Raw genomic sequence first — 23,025 nt, 5'->3', positions numbered from 1 at the left:
TATAGGAATTGCCGAGATGAATTAATATTTTTCGATTGTAAACAAACGCCATTCTCAATGATTTTACAGAACTAGTATATGTTGCTGTATACTTAGCTGATGTATTTTCGCATTTAAACGATTTGAAGAGAATTTACAAGGATATTATAAAAACATTTTATTAATCACAAAGTTCGTGCTTTCATTATGGGGCTTGATAACTGAATTATTCGCCTTCAAAGCAAACAGTTTGATATATTTTCACTTACTTCAGATTATATTCAGAAAAATTTGGATAAGGCACTATTATTCGCCACAGTTTGGATAGCATGAAGAGGCATTTGCGCGAGCTAAAAATTCAGTTGGCGGATTATTTCCGGAAAGATAAAAATTTCTCCAAGAGATGGGTACTGAATCCATTTAATGAAAACGTTGTTGCAGCTGCTAAGTTATCAGTTGAGACTCATGACAAGCTCATCGAAATATCTGCCAATAAAACGTTACAACTAGGATAGACATCAGAATTAGATATGTTTTGGTTTGCCCGTTGAAGTGAATATGGGAATTTAGTCACAGAAGCATTGAAAAAATTAATCCTTTTCACTACGTCTTACCTCTATGAAAAGTTTTTTGTCAATGGTTGCGCTACAAACTAAATACAGGAATCGTCTTTTATTACTTGAAAACTATTCGCTTTTGTTTGTAACAGGTGCACGTATGGAGAAACTTTTAAATGAAATACAAACGCAACCATCTCATTAATTTATTTTTTACATGTGTACTCATACATAAAAGTAAAATGTTTATAATAAATGATTTTTTCTCATAAAATGACTTCATTATTGTTTACATGTAACGTTGTAGGCTAATTTCGTGACTACTCAGATTGATAAACGCTACTATAAATTTTATTCTTATCCTTATATTTTACATGTAAAACACTATTATCAAAATACAATACCTGGGAAGGGGTTGGTACATTTAATTAATGATCACACTGCATTGCTTTTCGCTAGAAATACTTGGGAATAAAATAGTACGAGCAACAGAAATCGCATCAAAATATACTACATAAGGCCAATACGACGTTGAAGAGATTACAGCGAGTTATAGTTTATCGACAAGTACGATAACATACATTAATTTTCTTAGATAAATTTTCTAGCTAAATTACTGAATATATAAATCAAAGAAATTTTACAAATCGCGAAGTAATAAAACTACTAACACATTTCGAGTTAACAGTAAACGTGACGATGATTCAAAAGCATTTAATTTCATAAAAAAGTTGGCAACGCTGACAACAGTAAAAGTTATACACGTTACGTCTGAAGTTAAAATGCCATTGTTGTAATTCGGAATTCGATAATTTTAATCGAAATAATCATTGAATTATGTTATTTTATTAAAAAACTTTAAATTACACTAAATGTGTAAATAGTACTGTTTAGCGAAGAGCATATTAAGTGAGTACTCGATGAAATTTAACTATTACAACTTTTATAACCTCACGTTATAAATTGTAGGTCATGAAGCGGCGACGTTTCCGTGAGAAATATACACAATTTAATAATACACAAAACGCTTAGAACGCTATTTGTTAAATATTTTGTGGTAATTACAATGTGAGTGGCCAAAGAAAATACTATTGTTTAAGTTGACTTGACGTGGTTTAGGTTAGAACTACGAGGGCAGTGTAGCTTGAAATTTTTCGAAAAGATATTCAATTACTCGATTTCACTATAACGAAAACATTAAAAAGATATGGGAAGAAAATTTTATTCGTACAATATACTTTTCTAAGTAGTTACATTAATCAAAGTAATTCATTATAGGTTACAGAAATTATGTCATTAACATTTATTCATTACGTACTACTAAAATATTTATAGATTCAAAATGGTGTTATTTAATTATATAACAATTTATTTTACATGGTTCTTTGCAACAGAAATGGATTAACCCCTACGTAAAATCAAATAGTACCTTTTTCTCATGTTTCAGTTATATTCATAAAATATACAGTCAAAATGCCAGGAGGAGCAGTACCAGGTGCTTATCATCAGGGTCCAAGTTGTTGGGACAGAATTAGGATGGGCTTCACAATAGGATTTTGTGTAGGAATGGCGTCTGGAGCACTTTTTGGAGGATATGGAGCTCTTAGGTAATATTTTTTTAATATAATTATAAATTATTTCCAATTACTATTGTAAACTGAAATTTATAGAGAAGCAACAGCCCCCCCCCCCCTCAGGTGATAAACTGTAATACTATTGTATTATTCTAATAATTATTTTAAAACTATTATCCTTGATTTTAATTAAACTTAATAATTGTCCTTCAGGTTGGTTCTTACCCCCCCCCCTCTCCCAAAGCATGACACCCAATAGCCTCCCCTAGCTCTCTTAAGTTAATGAGAAATGGAATGGTGTAATATTCAATAGTGTAAGAGCTTCTGTACCCTTCTTCCCATAAATCCTCTGGACCATCAACAAATTTGATTCAGGCAGCTTTTTTACCCTCCTAATCAACAAAGAGTTGTAAAATAGTTTTTTCCATTTATTTAGGATTTATTTCACCTAGATTAAAAAAATTAAAGAACTAAAACTTGAAATAAACTTTTTAAAATAAATGTTATTTTAGTTAATTTCTTTTAACTAAGCTTTTCCCCTCTTATGTTATTCAGAATTTACTTTGAATCAATTTGGTCTTAACAGAAATTCATTTGTTAGGATAACATATATGGTTTCCTGGAATAGCAAGTGCTGGTAATACAGAAACCACCAATTCTAATGGTACCATATTTTGACGTCTAGTTTTACTGATAAATAAATGTTAACAAAACAAGTTTATTAATAAACTAGCAAAAGAAAAAATTCAGAACTATTATAGTAGTTTTGAATTGTAAGTATAATAATTATTACTAATTTGCTGTTTACCATGCCTATGTTCACTTCCATATAACTTATAGTAACTGAAAATTAATTTCTGTCTGGCTACAAACTGTTTCGACAACAATTTCTTAACAAATAGAAACATAATTAGTAGAGTAACTATTTCTGTATATGGTAATAATAAATTGAGATGAAATTGTTAACAATTATTAATAAGTAAACAATATAATTTGTTTCATTTTCTTTTATCACTTTGCTGCTGTCTAAAACCAGCTGTACCATAGAAGGGATAATTCAAGTGGTTGAATATTGATTTTCAGGCTACTGATATAATATTTAACCTGACATTAAAAATTTCTGTTGACTAAAAGTTTTAAAATTATCCACTAAATAAAATATATGCGACAATGTCTTATAGTAATTGACAACCTTAAATATTTGGTTTATGGTTAATGTTAATTAATGATCACCAGCTGCTGCTAATAACTCATATAATGCTGTAGAAATCAGGTTGTAACAAGTACAGCTATTTTTTATTTACAAGCTCTCCTTGCTAATTGTACACTTACGTCAAGTCACAATTCAGTTCCAAGGAATCTCTAATTTCAAAACTTATATTTTATTAGTATTGCTGCATCTCTAGAGATGCAGCCTACAATTTTATTGAAGGCCCTGTGATTTTAAGATTGTTTCTATATTTTGAGCTTTAAAAAATCTGCAGCTGTAGAAATCCATTAAAACTCAAATTTAATTTGTTGCTAATATGCTGTTTATGACATTTATTGTAATGGCCCTTGATTTAAATGAAATGTTTGAAGCAACATAATTTGTAATTCTGTAATAATTAAAACTGTTGCAGAGCTGGTCTCAGAGGACGGCAACTTGTTAATAATATGGGGAAAACTATGTTATCAGCTGGTGGCACATTTGGTACATTTATGGCCATAGGAACTGGTATAAGGTGTTAAAAATATGAAAAATATGTTAGTTAAGATTTATTGTAACTGTAATTCGATGCAAACAAAAAAAAATTGATAAAATATTGAACAATTTAATGACTGCTAGTCTGTGCGACAATTTGGTACATGTTTATAATAAAAAAAAAGAAGAAATTTATTGTAACCTATTTACTTATATGTAGAACATAATTAAATTAATTCATTAATGTCACTTAAAAAGCAGTTATAATTGTAAATAATATTTATAAATAAAAAATATATATATATAATACATATATACACATTATTTTTAGGTTGTATTAATGTATTTACTATACTGGTGCAACTGATTTTCAGATTTCATAATAAATTAGTAAAGCAATGAATTTATTTTAAACTATAGTTAGTTTATTAATACTTTTTTTTTTAATGAAAGAAATAATAAAGTTTTAAATTTCATTAATTTCTTACACACTATCTACATATTCCATGTTATTTTGTCTTAATCCTATTCTACTCTTTTGATCTAAAAGCAGTACATATTATACAGAGAAATCATAATTCAATTTTTTTTTTTTATTGGTTCTTTTATCTAATACCTTAATTATGTTAATGGCACTTGAAGTCTCAAAATGTATAAATCATAAAAAAGTGCCATATTACTTCCTAAAAATCTATACCTCTATTGTTCTATTTAAATTTGGGAAAAGAGCACTCCTTTGAAAGAATTTTTTTTTAAACTTCCGGTTAAACATATATGTATAAGTGCCAAAATTTTCAAAAATGGTATAACCATTCTTAACAATAACAAGATACTATGACAGGTTTACTAGGAAAAATAAAAAAAAATATGTTGGCCTTCACCAAACTAATATGTGTGGCTTTCTTTTCCTGTTTAGCCTCCGGTAACTACCGTTTTTAGATAATACTTCAGAGGATGAATGAGGATGATATGTATGAGTGTAAATGAAGTGTAGTCCTGCACATTCTCAGTTCGACCATTGCTGAGATGTGTGGTTAATTGAAACCCAACCACCAAAGAACACCGGTATCCACGATCTAGTATTCAGATCCGTGTAAAAATAACTGGCTTTACTAGGACCTGAACGCTGGAACTCTCGACTTCCAAATCAGCTGATTTGGGAAGACGTGTTCACCACTAGACCAACCCGGTGGGTTTTAATATGTGTGGGTGTATAGGAAAAATATTACTCTTAGGAAAAGTAAACCTAACTGTTGCCTACTTTATTTAAATGCTTTACATGCATCACAAGCACAAAAAATATTAGGACAGGTAATGTTAAGCAAGTAATTATTCTATCCCTTTTTATGAAACAATGCATGGATGATGTGAAAAGAAAATACAAAATTAAATTTTTTGTTTAACAATAACCTCTAAGACTGTCCTATTATCCCGCCAAGTGAGTTGCCAACATGAGAAGCAGTCTCCATACATTTGAAAGGCATGGGAAAGATCCAGAAGATGGAAAAATTGGTTCCACATGAACTGAATGAAAGACAGCAAGAAAACCAAAAAACCACTTGAGAAATGCTGCTCGCCAGGTACAAAAAAAAATCATTTCTGCATCGAATTGTGACAGGTGATGAAAAGTGGATGTACTTTTAGAAACCTAATCGTAAAAGATGTTGGATAACTCCAGGTGAACCATCGACATCAATTTCAAGGCCAAATTGCTATGGAAAGAAGACAGTGCTCTGCGTTTAGTGGTATCAGAAGGGTATGATCGATTATGAGCTGCTAAAACCTGGTGAAGCCATTAATACTGAACGCTACCAACAACAAATGATCAATTTGAATCGACCATTGCATGAAAAACAACCAGAATATAAAAAAAGGGCAACACAGTGATTTTGCTTCATGATAATGCACCATCACACAGTAAAACCAGTCAAGGAAACGAATGAGGCATTCAGTTGGAAAATACTTACACATGCAACTTACTCACCAGACTTGGCTCCATCCCAACTATTATTTATTTGCATTGATGGGACATGCACTTGCTGAGCAGCGCTTCACTTCTTATGAAAATGGATCGATGACTGGTTTGCCTCAAAAGAGCAACAGTTATTTTGGTGTGGCATTCATAAATTGTCACATATTGGAAAAATGTATAGCTAGCGATGGATAATATTTTGAATAAAATATTTTTTATCATTTGCCTACAATAAATGTGTATTTTCTATATAAAAATTCTTGTTTCATATTTACACACCTGGTACAATTTTGCCACAGACTGTCTAGCAACTTATAATGCAACTAAGGAGGAATTTCTGGTCACTACCAAACAATGGTAATGGGGGTATTCCATTTTAATTAAAAAAATGATCAGTGCATCACCATTTTTGATTTTGATATTTGGTATATGATAATTAGCCACCGTGCAGTGGCCAAAAAATATTTTTTTATATTATAAACAATTTTTTTTCTCGAGTAATTTTTTGTTCATGAGCTGCAGCAGCATTATTTTACATCGCACAGAGATCAAAAAGGGCTTTTTGGAAAGAGTAAAGATGAAACTTTATCTTAGTGTACTCAAAATTCATTATATTACATAAAAAAATCTTGTAATGTTTACTGAAGTTGCATTTACAAATTGTTTTTTTCAAATTTTGGGTCCAAAATAAATAATGAAGGGCTTAGGGTAAGAGGCCTGTTTTTGTACCTTTTAATTCTTAGGTATTAATAGTACTTATAAAAAAAAAATTGGACTGTTCCCAAGTATCCTTCATAAAAAAAATGTCCGCCAAATCATACGATTTTGAAAGTGTCTCATTTTTGGAGCCCAAAAACCACAAGTGGGACAGGTGGCAAAAATCTGAAATTTTTAAAGCAGTAAGTACTTTTTATGAACTTGAAAAGCATATAAAATTTATGTTACTGAAAGAGGTTATCAAAACCACTAAAAACAATTCCTTCTAACTGTAAACAATGTATCCACAAATACTGATATGTATTTTTTTCACATTATAAAAATTACAACTAAACTGATAGAATGAATAAACTGATAATTAATAAATAGGCAATTGCAGAATGATAAATAATAATTAAAAAATGATAAACAATTCAAATACATTGTTCAATTCACTTTAAATCTTACACTCTTTGATAAACTTAACTAACATAACTTGGTGCTCCTGCCATTTTTGTACTGAATAGAACTGATAAGTCCTCACACATCTTTGGTATAATGTGTCCTCTTCCAGTAGTTGATAGAAAAAGCTCTGAAGGTGTATTTTTGAAATATTTTCCAGTTGAACCAGTGTTTGATTATCCCTCAATGATTTCTTGAATGAAGTACCAGGGGGGACCCTGTGGATGGAAAAAGTGTATTCAATATTCCTCTTCATTTTCATGTATTTTGATTTCAATGACTTTGTCTAACTACCACTTGCTATTGTATATGCAGCTGACATAATTTTTACATTTTGCTTTGGTAAACCTATAAAGCAATAAGAAACACTAATGTCCTTGTGTACCAATACTGACATAAATGTTTCTGATTCCGAGGTTGCCCGGACTTTCAGAATAGATTTCAGACTTGTTGGAACATAACTATGTAAGGTTCTTGTTTCTCAGACTGTTGTGATTATCTGATAACAAGAACTGAGGTATTCTTCAGTCTCTTGAACATCTTTATTAGAGCAGAAAATAAATGTTATATTTTTATACTATCTTAACAATAATTTTACATTTCAGAAGGTGTAACAATTTGATTGCTGACTGTCCTTAGAAGACTTGCTTTAATCGGTCCTTTTTACAGTTCCACCAATACCATTAAATGGTACACAAGGCTGTGTACAATTCTTTTAAGTTACATAAGAGCCTTTTTTGAATATTAATTTTCTTCCATCAGCTTGTCTTAACAGACACAATCCTTTCTGCCTGGCATCATTTGGCTGTGGTAATAATTCTGGTAAATATGTTGGATATAATTAATAACATTTTCATCAATTATGTGACCGGGTTTCTTTCTGCCGATGTAGCAAAATTCCACTTGCTTTAACTAATTGTTTGGATTGACGGACTAAATACTAACACAAAACTCATTTTGAATTTTTGAATGCTCCAGCTACTTGGTAATAAACTTAAAATATTAATTTTTTCCATAGTTGATGTAAGTTTTTTCATTTTTGTCTTATCCAGGTTTCTCTACAGATAAAATGAAAATTTCTCTAATTAATAAAATTAAACATAAAAGAGAAGTTCACTGCTAATAAAATTACTTTATAAACAAGTGTACATTATCTAACCAAAGAATTAACACCAGTAACAATGCAACATATCACATTGAAATCAAAACAGTAACTGATTCTTCTACAATGTTTACATTCAGGATAACACAAACATTCATATCCATGCATGTCTACTCACTTTCGTGTTTAAACAAGAGTTTGTGTGTATCTCATTATAGACATATCAAAATATTTTGTATAGTAGGCCTATATTATTTTCAGAAAAAATACATGCTATGAATTTTCTGGATACTTCGTTCAAGGTTAGAAGGACTGGTGTTTTTGGCGTTTTTGATCGCTTCATTACTTGTCAACTGGTTTTGAGTAACAAAATAAATTTTATATGGTTTTAAAGTAAATAAAAAGTACTTACTGCTGTAAATGTTTGAGATTTTTGCCACCGGTCAACATGTGGTTTTTGGGCCCCAAAAATGAGACATTTTCAAAATCGTATGATTTGGTGACCATTTTTTTAATGAAGGGCACTCTGTAACAGTCCAATTAGATAGATTTCATAAGAAAGAAAGCTATTGTAATGGGTAACATGATTTGACTTCTGGAAACTTTAAACAAATCTTTTTCTTACACATCCCCAGACCCCAAAACCACTGTCAGATCAAAAGTTTATATATACATTTATACATATATAAATATATATACAATATTTCTTGTGGACATGATTACTGCCATAATGTTGTGCCAATCACTTTCAAATTGTTCCTTAAAAATAACTCGTCTCAAAATCTTGGTGGAGTTCATTAACGGCCAAAATCGGACCATGGGGGGGCTATTTAAAAACAAAATATCACTATAACTTTGTTAATAAAATATCGAATTTGTTTAAAGTTCTTATTATTCTTCAGATAAGGGCCTAAAACTTAGGTAAGTTTTTTGATATCACCGACCATTGGCCCAGAGGGTGGAAAAATGGTTTTGAAGACAATAAAATCATACCTCCCTTAATAGGCATAATATCAAATTGGTTTAAGGTGGTTATTAGTCCTCTAAGCATTACCTAAAACTTTTGCCTGAAACAATTTTTGATATGACTAACCCTTATGGCAAGGGATGACCAAAATATGGCTGAAATTGTGAGATGGGGCTTGTTGTATGCTAAACATGTGAAACTGTTTTCACCTGTAACTATTGTCTATTGAGTAGATTAAAAATATTTCTTAAGTTTAAGGTGGAGATCTTTTTTATCTCCTACTTAGTACTGGTGAAATCTACCTCCACTTTCTGGTGTGCCGAAAGGGATTTTTTTATAAGTACTACTAGTACCTAAGAATTAAAAGGTTAAAAAAACAGGCCTGTTACCCTAAGCCCTTCATTATTTATTTTGGACTCAAAATTTGAAAAAAACAATTTGTAAATGCAACTTCAGTAAACATTACAAGATTTGGTTAGGTAACATAATGAATTTTGAGTACACTAAGATAAAGTTTCATCTTTACTCTTTCCAAAAAGCCCTTTTTGATCTCTGTATGATGTAAAATAAGAATGCTACAGCTCATGCAAAAAGTGATGAAAATGGCTGTTTTTACTTGTTGGAAAGTTATAAAATAGTCTATTACTCAAGAAAAACATTTTTTTTTAAATACAAAAAAAAATTTTGGGCCACTTCTAGGTGGCCAAATATCATATTTGGCCACCATATTCCAAATATCATTTACATAAAAAATAGTGATGCAATAAAATTTGTTGAATTGAAATGGAATACCCTGCAATGGCCAAGTCAAGAGCACTTTTTTCTACCACGTATCTGCATTTGGGTACTGATAAAATGGTTGGAAATTAGTTACTTTCTTAATAAAGAAGAATTTTGTTGATTAAAGCTATAAGTTTAAAGCTTTCTGGAGTTAAATTTTTAAAATCTCTTCAGTTAGTAAAAAACTTTTAAGATTTTATACAATATTCTTAATAAAGTTCATAATCCAGAATTATTGCATCAGACATTTAAAATAGCAGCTAACGTGCAAGATATTCCAGGAAATAATATGAGGTTTTTATCGAATATCTTGTAAGCCAGACATATATATTCAGTTATTTATCTTATTGTTTTTAGTATTTTATATTGTGCTTTACTTTTTCCTGTGTTATTGCGCTTTTAATGCCATTTTTTATTTTTCTGTTATTTAGTATATATATCAGTTACACGTAGCACATGTTACAGAATTAGTTTATTTATTTTAGAATTGCTGCTTTCAGGTGATAATAACAAACATCTGTTGTGCGCCCAAAAAAAAAAGCATATGTTATAGGCTTTTCCATTTATGGTGTGTTGTTATATTACTGGGTTTAGTTTTTAATTTAATTCTTAATATTTATTTATGTACTGTATAAATATAATGTTTGGGCACTTATGATGATACTTCGTTGTGCACCCCTCCAAAAAAAAAAATAATAAAAATTGTGTGTACGTTAAACAGATATATCTAAATAAATCTAAAATTCCTATATTATATTTTTCAAAAGTTTCATAATTTTTAGCATGTTTGTAAATTGTTTTAAATCCTTTGTAATGTTAAACTCCTCAAATTTGTGTTTAATTTTAATAGATGTTATTTACATTAATTTTTTCAGAATTAAATTCTCTACAAAGTTAATAACTAGAAATCTTTGTTGTTTTATAAATTAACAAAGTTACTTTATTCCAAACCTAAAAAATTGCATTTTCCGACACATTTTAGTGTTTTACCTCGTTTTTCTTAAAACTTAAGTGAGATAAGAGGTATGTGACCACTTTTATTCAATTTTTTAGATCAAAACCCATCAGGAAGCACCAAATATACCCTTAGATTTGTACCACAATAATTTTAATACGGTTTAATTTCACAAAGGGAGCAGACAGCAGGGCTAAATGTTTTGCGAGCCAAAACTCGCTATTAAACAATCTTTTGACCTATGTTTATATGAACTTTTAAATAAATCATCTCCTGAGACATTGCTGTGTAATTTGGAATCACCTGTGTGTGTGTGTGTGTGTGTGTGTGTAATTTTTTGAATATTCAAATATTTCAGTAACATTTTAACCACTATTCTATAACAGACCACAAGTATTATTAATTAGAGATATTAATAGATTTTTGTAATTAATAAAAACAAATGTTACAGTAGTTTATCAGTTAAAAATAAATTTAATAAATGCTAGCTAACAGAAATTTATCCCTTTTTTATTAGCTAAAATGAGGCTCTTTAATCTATATAAATAAAATGTAAAAATTAAAAAGAAATGTCTAAGAAGAAAACTGAAGAATATTAGCTTTATTAGAGTAACAGTACTGCCAACAAACAAAAATTATAAAAAAATAAACTTTATTTAAATTTACATTTGTAATAAAAAAAATGATCAGCTTACATACATCAGAATTTTTTTGACAGCTATAATAACTTAATCGAACTCAGAAATATGATTCAAGAAAACATTTGTATTACAACCAAACACTATGTTAACATCAAAGACAAGAATAGCCACAATACTCCAATTTTTTTAATGCTTCAAATTAATTTAAACTTTCTTTTAAATTTTTTGACACTATAAAAGTGAATATTTTTTGTAAAAGAGAATAAATCAGTTTCATGTAAGAGTAAGTGACAATATAAACACTACCTAGATGGAATGTCAATCTAATGAAATCCTTTCATTTTTTATTCTTGAAGAAAACTATACTTACAGACTACGGAAAAATCAACTTCATCTCCATCAAAAAAGATTAACTTATTTAAACGTTCTAATATTTATATATTTTAGAAATCTATACTATTTTTAACGAGGAAAGAGCTTTTTTTGTTCGGGATAAACAAATAACTACCTGATTAATTGTAACCAAATTTTTACCCATGTTTCTTGGCATAACTGAGAACGTTTATAGATATATTTCATCTAAAAACAATAATAAAAAAACACATTTAAAAGATAATGATTTATTGTCTCCATACGTAATATGTTGACTCTCCACTAGGCGATGGATATGTTTTCTCAAGAAACAATGTTTTACATAGTATATTGGCTCTCCGCTAGGTAACGGACATGTTGGGTTAAATTCAGTCTGCTTAATCACCAAAACGTAAGCTGCCATAATTGTTAATACAATTGTATTTGATTTATCAGGTAATATGATATACTGATTCTGTGATAGATGATAAATATTTGATTATTTAAATGTATAAAATCAAATAAAAGATATTAATATATAATAATAAATAAAAATATAAATCAAAATAATCTACTCTTAGAAATTAAATTAAATCTGTAAATTAATTGACAATGAACCGAACTGCTTCTAGCAGGAGGGTCATGTGCAACAGCTCTAAATAAAGAATGTTTTTTTTTTGCTTAATATTAACTAATAATCCCTTTATTTTATTAATAAAATTAAATAATAAAAAAATAAAAATACAAATATAAATTATAAATAAAAATAATCTACACTTAAAAATTAAATTAAATCTGTAAGTTAACTGACAATGAACTGCTTCCAGCAGAAGAGAGCATAAAGTAAAGCTTTGCTTTTAGTGTGGAGAGCCGTGTGCAGCTGCCTGGTACACCACCATTGGTTGGCTCTGCGCCAATAGCCGCTACAATAAAACTGTGTGAGCACATATGACAAACAAACCCATGCACCATTGTTTTTTATAATGATTTTGCTTTTGGTGGTATTTGTTCAGCAATAAATATTTGATTTAAATTTATCTATCTATCTATTTTGGCAGTAATTAAGTTACTTTTCTAAAATCATGTCGAAACTGAAGACATAATATTGGTAGAAAATCTACAAATGCAAGGCGAATGTCTACATTGTGTTTACATTGAAGAGCGTGAGGATCTATTTTATCATTCTATAAAATATAGAAAAGCCACTTTAAAGTTCAGATCTGGTTTTGAATAAATGATCCTCATTTGGATTACAAATTTGTCCAATGATTAAAATATGCAATCATTGTTTTGCAAAAAAAATGGAAAGATCCACCTGGCATGTGTTGTTCTGGTGGGGAAGTTTCACTTCCTACACTTAATGAGCTACCAGAAACAACAAACAGTTTATTTTAAAATTTCCTTTAACAAAATTGTAGAAAGGAATTTTACACCTATATTTAAAATTCAAGGTCAAGTTTACCATCACATAGGAAATTTATTGCCAGCACCTGGTGTTGATCACCAATTTTTATGAATTTACTTCCTCTTTGATGCTGATCAAACTTCTCTTCGTACTAATATTGTTCCAAACTTGAAGAACGAACTAATAACAGCACTCCAGCAGATTTTCATAATAATTTCAACACACTTCAGGTAACGCGGAAGATTTTGAATTAATAATTTATGCTGATTGTGTACCTTAATCAGCATTGGGATCACTATAGTACTTCCAATTACTAATGAAGTTGCTGTTTTACTGGTCGATGCAGATAAAGGACATAGAGATATAATCTTACATTGTTGTGATGGTCAAATACGTGTGTCTGAGCTTCATCGCTCTTATGATCCTTTACAATATCCCCTTACATTTTTGAGGGTGAAGGTGGTTATTATCTAACTATGTCACTATAAAATAAAACTGTTTCCTGCATTAAATTTTATGCTTATCAACTTATGATTTGAGATAACACTGACAATTTTTTACAATGTTACACAAACTCATTTAATCAATATTGTGTTGACATGAGATGGCCTAAATGGTCACTGAAAGATTAACCTTTATTTGTAATAAATAAAAAAAAATTATGTGCTGATAATTACATTGCAACAAGACATCAATGTTAGTGCTAACAACATGGGTCGAAGCTAACAACATTTCCAATATTTATCCAGAAATTAGTAAGCTTTTACAAAAACTGTACGAGTGGCTTTGTGAAAGATAACTCCTCAAAATATTTTTGCGTTTTAAAAAAGTTGAAGGGTAAAGCAAAGAATACTGAAGATGCAGTCCACTATCCTCCAGAATTTTTTTTTCTCATACTCCTGCAGATTTTCCAGCTCATAGTGTCAATCTTAAAGTGGGAGTTCCGACTATTTTACTATGAAACCTTAACCCTCCAAGATGGCATGAGGTTGCAAATCAAAACTATGTGAAAGCACATCACTGCGGCTACTATTTCAAAGCTGCAAGAGAGCTTGCTCTTATATCCCGTATTCCAACAGACTTACCAGTTCAATTCAAGAGCCTGCAATTCCCTACAAAACTTTAGTTTGCTATAATCAGTAAAGCACTAGGTCAGATATTCAAACACATTGGTATTGATTTATGATCAGACTATTTTTGTTGTGGACAATTATGTTGGATTTTCTAGAACTATTTGGAAAGTCAATACATTCTGTTACCAGAAAATCAAAGTGCATATCATATACCTGGAAGTGGGGATGCTATAAAGATATATATATATATATATATATATATTATTATAAAAAAGATATGTCGTGAGTGACCAATGCCCAGCAAAAACTACTGAAGATAAACTTATGAAAATTTGTATACACTTTCTCCTTACGGTGTAAGTGCACACTAAGAAAATCCACTTTGAAATTCAGAGTTCAATGGGTTAAGGAGTAACAATGAAATTATTTATATAAAATGTTCTTTTTAACAAACGTAGATATCAACTTAATTTTTGGTGTGTGAAATCTAAATATTATTATCTAAAAAATGATTTCTAAATTTTTTGAAAGTCAGAATGAAAGTACTAAAATGGATTTTTGATCTTTTTTTAACCCTTTTATTTTTTTTAATTTCTCAACAAATTAACCTGATTTTTGGCGAGTGTAATCTTGTCAATAAACAATTAATACATTTTTGAAATTCTACCTTGAAAGGGGAAGAAAGGTAAAAAAGTTTTGAACAATGATTGTAAATTTTCCCACTCCCAACTATAGTAAACCTTATATGCAGATAAATACTTAAAAATTTGTTATTTCTAATTTTTTAAGGAGTGTGAAGATATATGGCACTGTGGCACAACCAACACAGCATTGCCACTGTAACTGTGTGCGATTGGATGCACCTATCTTAAGTTAGTTGACTAAAGAACTGATCGGATAGGAAATGCAAGTAACCATATAGCTGTGATGGGGAGCTAGTATATTTATACTTAAGAGTCAAAATTTTAATAGCAACAGATTACAATAATTGATATACACTATAAAAGTAAAAAAAAAAAAAATGTTCACAGTTTATAAAAGTTTAACTTCATCAATCAGCATGATAAAACACTTTTTTAATTTTAAAATCATTCTCCCAGTATTAGCAGATCTTTACAGAGGTACTCATTGGGGGCCTGATCGAGTATACATGTTGTGCTTCTACCAAACTCTGATTTGTTCCCACTTGGAACAAATATGTTCCACTTATGTGTTCCACTATGTGTTATAGTCCACATAGTGGTGAGATATGTGTTCCCACTTGGAACACTATGGATGTGTGGCTTATTCGTCACACAGGCTACTGCTCTAAAGATGCTATATGCAGTCCAACATTCATTTATCCATCTCTACAGGAGTGTTTCACTGAAGCCCTGTGGTCTAGTAGACAGTGGTGATCCATCTCTCTGGAATAGAAGGAACCAAATTGTATGCTCCTATGTAGCTCAAATTAAAGCACAACCAAATCATCCTACCTTTGCTGCAGTATTCTTCAACCAGCTTAATAGATATGAGGAATGACCAAGATCTACTGCTCCTCTAGCCATCAAAGCTCAGGCTTTTTCTTAGCTCTAAATATATAATTACTTCCTGTTACTCAACATTATTACCCTCCCTGGTGGTACTCCCTTCTCAATTATATACAAAAATAAAACAAATCTGGTTATCTTACAAGAAAAATCTTTCAATATTGTAAATAGTGTGATTCCTAATGGTATAGTTTATACAGATAGCTCTGACAAAGTGTTCTTTGGTGGTTGGGTTTCAATTAACCACACATCTCAGGTATGGTCGAACTGAGAATGTACAAGACTACACTTCATTCACACTCATACATATCATCCTCTGAAGTATTATCTAAACGGTAGTTACCGGAGGCTAAACAGGAAAAAGAAAGATAGCTCTGACCTGACACAATAATTCTGTTGGTTGTGCTTTTGTGGTTAAAAATAGAACATACAAGTTTGGCCTTCCCAACACTGCCAGTGTTTTTGTCACAGAGCTTTATGTTATTAACAAGGCCTTAAATACATTTAGCCCAACATTCTCTGAAGTGACTTTGTGTAACACAACCATGAGCTTCTGCTGGATCCCTAGCTAAATTGGAGATTTAGGCAATGAGCATGCTGATTGTGCAACAAAAGAGGCCTGTTTGCAGCCCCCCTTTCACTAATTGCATTGTTTCAAATGATTTTGTCTTTTTTCTGAAGAGGCTGGTTCATGATAAGTGGCTAAGTGAATGGAATGCTACCATCAACAATAAACTTTGTCCACTTAAGGACACAGTGTCATCGTGGAGCTCTTTATGTAGGAATAACCACCATGAGAAGGTTATTATTTGCCATTTACGAATAGGCATACAAGGCTCGCTCATGGATATCTGATGACTTAGACTGATGCACCTGTGTTTGCTGTAACTGCCAACTATCAGTGCACCACATCCTTGTGAACTGTGTGTATGGTATTGCAATGGAAATTTAAACTATGGCCTAACATATGAAATATTTTAGGCAACAATGAATCAATGTTGTCTAAAGTAACCGTCTGGATTAAAACATTTAATTAAAACTTTCTTGTTTCTACCTTTTGACATTCAGCAATTTTTATTATCTCATGCTAGTTTTTAATTTCAAATGTCGCATTACGCATAGGTGTTTTCGTTTTAATTTTTAAAGTAAATTTCAATTTTTAATCATTTACTTTAGTTATTTTGTGTTCAGGTGCTGATAATGATACTCAATGTGCGCCCAGGAAAAAACAATTTAGAGGTATTAGGGGTTCTTTTGTGAGTAGAGATTCAGGTATATATCATTGTTAATCCATACACAGAAAATGGATATTAGTTGCACTCATGAAGTTTGAACTTTATGCAAACAAAAATGAAAGACTCTGTAATTAATTTGTATCTGTATTTCTAGCTTTTAAATACATAAAATAATTTTTAATTATTAGTTTCTGGAATTTATTTTCAATATAAATTTTGTAAAAAAAAAAAGTTTATAAATATATGTTAGTTATGGAAAGAAATACAGTAAAGACTGATTCAATAAATGGTTGCTAATTATCAGAATTTTCTGTACTTTAAAATGCTGTGTATAGAGCTTCAATTTATAACTATATCAAAAATACAGTGTAGTTTATATAAAACTTTTAATCAACTATGTACAGATTGAAAAAAAACAGTTACATAAGTTTTAATAAAAACTTCAATTCAAACTTTTTGCGACTATAAAGCAGCAGTTTATTTTACAAAATGTTACTATAAACACAAATCATGTAGAATTATTATGTGTTTTTGCATTTTTCTATTTTTGAAAATCACTTCAACCGATGATGACATGTAATACATAAATTCATATGAATGAAAGGAATGTCATGTCTTTTTCAACTGCATATCTTTAAATGAGGATTTCTGTTTACGTAATAAGAGATGGTCACTCCTAAAGAATGGTTGAATGAAACGTATGCAACTGCAAAATTTCCTGAAAAATGTAACACGGTTGAGTTGCAATTAATCTTGATAACTGTTATATGCACACTGTAGCTTTAGCGTAACAACTTTCTCTTGAATAATTTCTACACATAATATATCACTACCTTAGAGTTAGCTAACTTATGTGACATAGAAGTAGAACAATCTTTAAACCTTATAAATTTAAAAATTGTTACTAGTTAAATTTTATACAATGTAAACATGCTGAAAGATCAGATTAAACATTATTTTACTTACCTTCTTCTGCTACTGATTCTGTTTCATCTAATGGATTACTTTTGCCAACAACTTTATGGTCACCAAATGACAGATGTCTTATTCGATGAGTTGTATTAAATGAAGCTGATGAGAACGGCTGAACATCATGTACTGAAATGAATGTAAAGTGTTTCATATCAATGATCAACTTATACAAAATTAAAACAGACAATGAAATTCAATACATGAAAAGTTTTCATGAAAGCCAAAAATAAAGGGTTTATATATATATAGATTTCTTAAATCACAAATTATATAAATTTATTATAGATTGCACCTTAGTTACACTTATCCTTACTGAATTATAATATTTATAAGTTGTATAAAACAAATTAGACTACCGTGTTTATTAGAGTACCCCCTGCACTTTTTTTCTTGGAATTGGAGAGAGAAAATAAGGGTGCGGTGCTTACTTGAAACATAGCCTTTAGCCAGGATAATTTATGTAAAGTAAACGTTTTCTTAGAAGCACCTAAATTCAATCACATAAATATAATTACATTAGGCTTTCGTTTATCAATACCGGCGGATGCCGCTTATACAGAATACATCCTTAATTATTAACATCCTGTTCATATTATCGATAGGAATGAAGTTACAATATTTTTATAAAAGTGATTCATTCTGTATAGGCTACATCCAGTTCTAATGACACTACAGTTACAGTATCAGTTACCCATCGTCATCTTGTCTATTCGCCATAGTCATTGTACTGTTTGTATATGTAGATGGTTATGTGCATTTTATCTGATTAGTTTATCTTGTAAAGTTTAACATGGTGATTTATTTTAATTATGGCATTAAAATGAGTACAAAGGACAGCATCTACGATCTTTTACAGTAAATGAAAAACTGCGCGTTATAGAAGAGGCTGAAAAAATTGTACATCGGGTGGCAGGAAGAAGATTTGACATAGATGAAAGCTGCATTTGAAACTGGCGTACAAAGAAACAACTTCTGGTGAAAGGCACTGGTAATAAAAGGGTTTTTCGTGGCTTAAAACCAAAATACACAGACATAGAAAAAAATTTTATGACTTTGTTATAGAAAAACATTATGCTGTCATGACAGAAATCTGTCAATCATATGCTCATGAAATTGCTAAATCATTGAATAAAGTTGATTTTAAAGCAAGCCGTGGATGGATAATACAATTTTTTGCATGAAATGATTTGTCAATAAGATGAAAGACGACCATTTCTCAACGACTTCCAGGCGCTTATGAAAAAAAAATTACATTTTCACAAATACATAATAAATCTTAGAAAAGATAAAGGCTATTTGCCTTCTCAAATATGAAACTCTGATCAAACCCCCATATATTTTGAAATGCCATTTGACAAAACCGTAAACAAAAAAGGTGGAAAAAGTGTTACGAATCGCACTGGTGGTAATGAAAAACAAAGGTACAGTGTTATGCTTTGCATTACTTCTGATGGATCAAAATTACCCGTACATTGTTTTTAAATGATAAACTCTTCCTACCGTACAGGTAAATGGAGTTATTATCAGAGCACAGGAATCAGGTTGGATAGACGAAACCTTAATTTTAGATTGGATCAGATGTGTATGGCAAAAGCGATCAGGATATTTACTTAATAAAAAAAAATATCGGTTTGCTAGTAATGGATAGTTATCGGGGGCATACAACTGATAAACTGAAAGACATTTAAAAAAATGTATGACAGACCAAGTAATAATTCCAGGCGGATTGACATCTCTATTGCAACCAATAGATGTCTGCATTAATAAACCGTTCAAATCTGCATTAAAGCAACTGTACAGTAAATGGATGGCTGATAAACATTTCTTTCTCACGCCTACAGGAAGAATCAAACGCCCAGATTTTAACCATATTTGTGTTTGGATAAAAGATGCTTGGGAAAATATTTCCACAGAATTAGTAAGGAAAAGTTTTAAAAAATGTGGAATATCTAATGAACTTGATGGTAGTGTAGATCACCTTTGGCAGAGTGACGTGGAGACTACCAGTAACTCTTCTACATACATTGACAGTGACAGTGATTAATTAAAAATAAAATCCCATATTAAAAAGTTTATTGAAATTATCCTTTTCAACATGATACCTTACTTTTTGTTTTACTGGCTTACTGATTCTGAACTAAACTAGTACTTACGGTAATTAATTATTAATGTAATATTAATATTGTAATTTAAATGAACGAATTAAATACTTTACTTTCTGAATATTTTCGTATTTACATATTTTTTTATCATATCTGTTGCACTTTAAAATACCGGTATATACTCGATTTTTTTTTTTAGATTTTCGGTCTGGAAAATCGAGGTGCGGGGCTTCGAATAACCGAAAATCGGTTATTCGTGGGCAGGGGGTACTTGAATAAATACGGTACTTAAAATTAATGTAATAAAACAGAAAATAATTTGTTAATGCAAAGTAAAAGTATATTTAATTAATAGTTACTAATCAGTTAACTATTAAATTATGGTATTAATTTAATACCATGATAAGTGTAGTTTTCTATACATTGTATTTTATATTGACAATCATGGGTAACATGGTAAAATATTTCTTATAATAGAACAAAAAACTCTTGAACAGTTCTGTGCAAGAGGACCAATTTTTTGATTCTAACATCCTCATTATTTTGCAGAGAGAAACGCACTGATTTTCAGAGAACAATTTGCTACATATATTCGATTAACGAGTACAGCCTATACACAAGCATCAAATTTAAACTTGCTGACACCATGACTAACTGCATAAGCACGTATGTATAACATAACAAAGGTTATTTGTAACGCAAAAAGATTTAAAAATAATAACACCAATATCCAGAAATAAAAATAAGTTATGCTGAAGAGAAATTTCCAGTAAAATTAGTAACAGTAATATCAGAACTATAAAAGTGCTCTTAATTTCATTATATCTCCTATTCAGGTACCCCAGAAATACAATAAATTCTTTACTGGTATTTTCAACAACTGAAAAGGTCTTTTCCAATTTAAAAAAAAACAATTCTTCTATAATTTAATTATTAATTTTTTAAGATTATTAATTTAGTACATAAACTTGAAGCCTGTGTATGGGAATATATAACAGAGATTTTTTGAAAGTATGGAAGTTTTCAAGCCTGACCAGCGATGTGAAATTTGTGACTGAAAGGTTGAGGTGCTGCCACAAAGGTACGCTAACAAAATAGTTTTTATTTAAACTGTCAACTTTTTAAATGAGAAACTAATATAAATTTATTGGTCTAATAACCAGTTAAACTCCCTCTGAGTCATGAGACCTTGCCGATGGTGAGGGGGCTTGACTGCTCAGAGATACAGATAGCTAAACCGAAGGTGCAACCATATCGGAGAGGTATCTGTTGAGAGAGAAAGGAATGATTCCTGAAAGAGGGCAGCAGCTCTTTCAGTAGTTGTTAAGGGTATAGGTCAGAAGGACTTAATGGCCATATTAGCATCACTCAATCCTCTGAGTATTGTGCAGCTGAAAGCAATGAAAAACGACAGCTGCTTTTTTTCATGAAAATGTAGCTCTGCATTTTCATATAACTAAGATGGAGGCGCCTTCCTTGGTAAAATATTCCGGAGGTAAACTAGTCCCCTGTTTGGATCTCCGGGTGGGGACTTCTAAGGAAGGGGTCACCAGAAAATTAAAAAGTAACATTCTACAAGTCAGAGCATGGAATGCTACAAGTCTAAAAAAGGTTGGTAGGTTACAAAATTTAAAGAGGGAAATGAATAGGATAAATGTAGGGTAGTAGGAATTAGCAAGGTTTGGTGGGAAGGAGAAAACGACTTTTGGTCAGGTGATTTTAGAATAATTAACTCAGCTTCAAATAATGAACAGGCAGGAGTAGGTTTCATAATGAACAAGAAAATAGGGAAGAGAGTAGAGTATTTCAAAATGCATAGTGATAGAATTATTGTAATAAGAATAAGATCAAATCCTTAGCCGACAAGCCTACAAGTGCCCATGATGATGATGTTGAGGTACTGTGTATATGAAAAAATTGACCAAGCAATTAACACACAAAAACGGGATGAAACTTTAATAATAGTTGGAGATTGCAATGCAAGCATTGGAAAGGGCAAGGAAGGAAATATTGTGGGTGAATATGAGCTGGGCAAAAGGAATGAAAGAGGGCACCAACTTACAGAGTTTTGCACGAAGTATAATTTAATAATTGCCAAAACCCAGTTTAAAAATCATAATAGAAGAATATACACATGGAAAAGGCCAGGTGATACTGCAAGGTATCAGATAGATTAAATCATGGTTAAGTAAAGATTTAGAAATCAACTCATCGACTGCAAAGTTACCCTGGAGCAGACATTGATAGCGACGATAATTTAGTGATAATGAAATGTAGATTGGGGTTTGAAAACCTGAAGAAAAGGTGTCAGATGAATCTGTGGAATTTAGAGAAGCTTGAAGAAGAGGAGGTAAAGAAGATCTTGAGGAGGACATCGCAAGAGATCTGAGTAAAAAAGATAAGGTAGAAAATGTAGAAGAAGAATGGGAGAATGTTAAAAAGGAAATTCTTAAATCGGCAGAAGCAAACTTAGGTGAAACAAAGAGAACTGGTAGAAAACCTTTTTTTCAGACGATATATTGCAGCTACAATAGCTTTTTTTCAGACGATATGGATGAACGTAGAAAATATAAGATTGCTAGTGATGAAGAAGATAAAAGGAACTATCGACAAGTAAGAAATACTATAAACAGGAAGTGCAAATTAGCGAAATTAGAGTGGATTAAAATAAAGTGTTCAGAAGTGGAAAGAGAAATGAACATTTGTAAAATAGACGGAGCATACAGGAAAGTTAAGGAAAATTTTGGCGTACATAAATTAAAACCTAATAACATGTTAAACAAAGATGGTATACCGATATATAATACGAAAGGCAAAGTCGGTGAGTGAAATATATTGAAAAGTTATATGGAGGAAATGAATTAGAAAATGGTGTAATAGAGGAAGAAGAGGAAGTCGAAGAAGATGAAAGGGGAAAAACTATACTGAGATCTGAATTTAAGAGAGCATTAAAAGATTTGAATGGCAGAAAGGCTCCTGGAATAGACGA

General features: G+C 30.8%; 2 protein-coding genes across 3 annotated transcripts in view; one reads left to right on the top strand and one right to left on the bottom strand.

Annotated features, from left to right (window-relative positions):
* The window catches only part of LOC142318859 (endoplasmic reticulum-Golgi intermediate compartment protein 3), a 68,349-nt gene that overhangs the window by 8,487 nt on the left and 36,837 nt on the right, over positions 1-23,025 (bottom strand). Inside the window, exons 8-9 of one of the 2 annotated variants that reach the window (XM_075355429.1) lie at positions 17,929-18,060; positions 17,518-17,680 (exon numbers count right to left, since the gene is read on the bottom strand). In XM_075355429.1, the coding sequence (XP_075211544.1) occupies positions 17,583-17,680; positions 17,929-18,060 (230 nt within the window). In that variant the 3' untranslated portion in view covers positions 17,518-17,582. Of the gene's footprint in view, positions 1-17,517; positions 17,681-17,928; positions 18,061-23,025 lie in introns of those variants that run through there. The other variant, XM_075355428.1, reaches the window with a different exon arrangement.
* LOC142318861 (reactive oxygen species modulator 1) lies at positions 1,273-4,683 on the top strand. Its single transcript, XM_075355431.1, has 3 exons — positions 1,273-1,445; positions 1,984-2,143; positions 3,733-4,683. Exons 2-3 carry the CDS (start codon positions 2,010-2,012, stop codon positions 3,839-3,841), a joined length of 243 nt encoding a protein of 80 aa, XP_075211546.1. The 5' UTR covers positions 1,273-1,445; positions 1,984-2,009; the 3' UTR covers positions 3,842-4,683.

This window comes from Lycorma delicatula, chromosome 2, assembly GCF_047948215.1.
Source record: "Lycorma delicatula isolate Av1 chromosome 2, ASM4794821v1, whole genome shotgun sequence".
Lineage (NCBI taxonomy): Eukaryota > Metazoa > Arthropoda > Insecta > Hemiptera > Fulgoridae > Lycorma > Lycorma delicatula.
Note: the sequence above shows the minus strand (reverse complement) of the source record. Positions and strands in the feature narration are given on the sequence as shown.

What these genes read in the sequence shown, in the direction of transcription:
- LOC142318861 (XM_075355431.1), top strand. Translation starts at nt 2,010, where the DNA reads ATGCCAGGAGGAGCAGTACCAGGTGCTTATCATCAGGGTCCAAGTTGT. An exon ending in GGAGGATATGGAGCTCTTAG is followed by an intron (nt 2,144 to 3,732) that starts GTAATATTTTTT and finishes AAACTGTTGCAG; the next exon opens with AGCTGGTCTCAGAGGACGGC.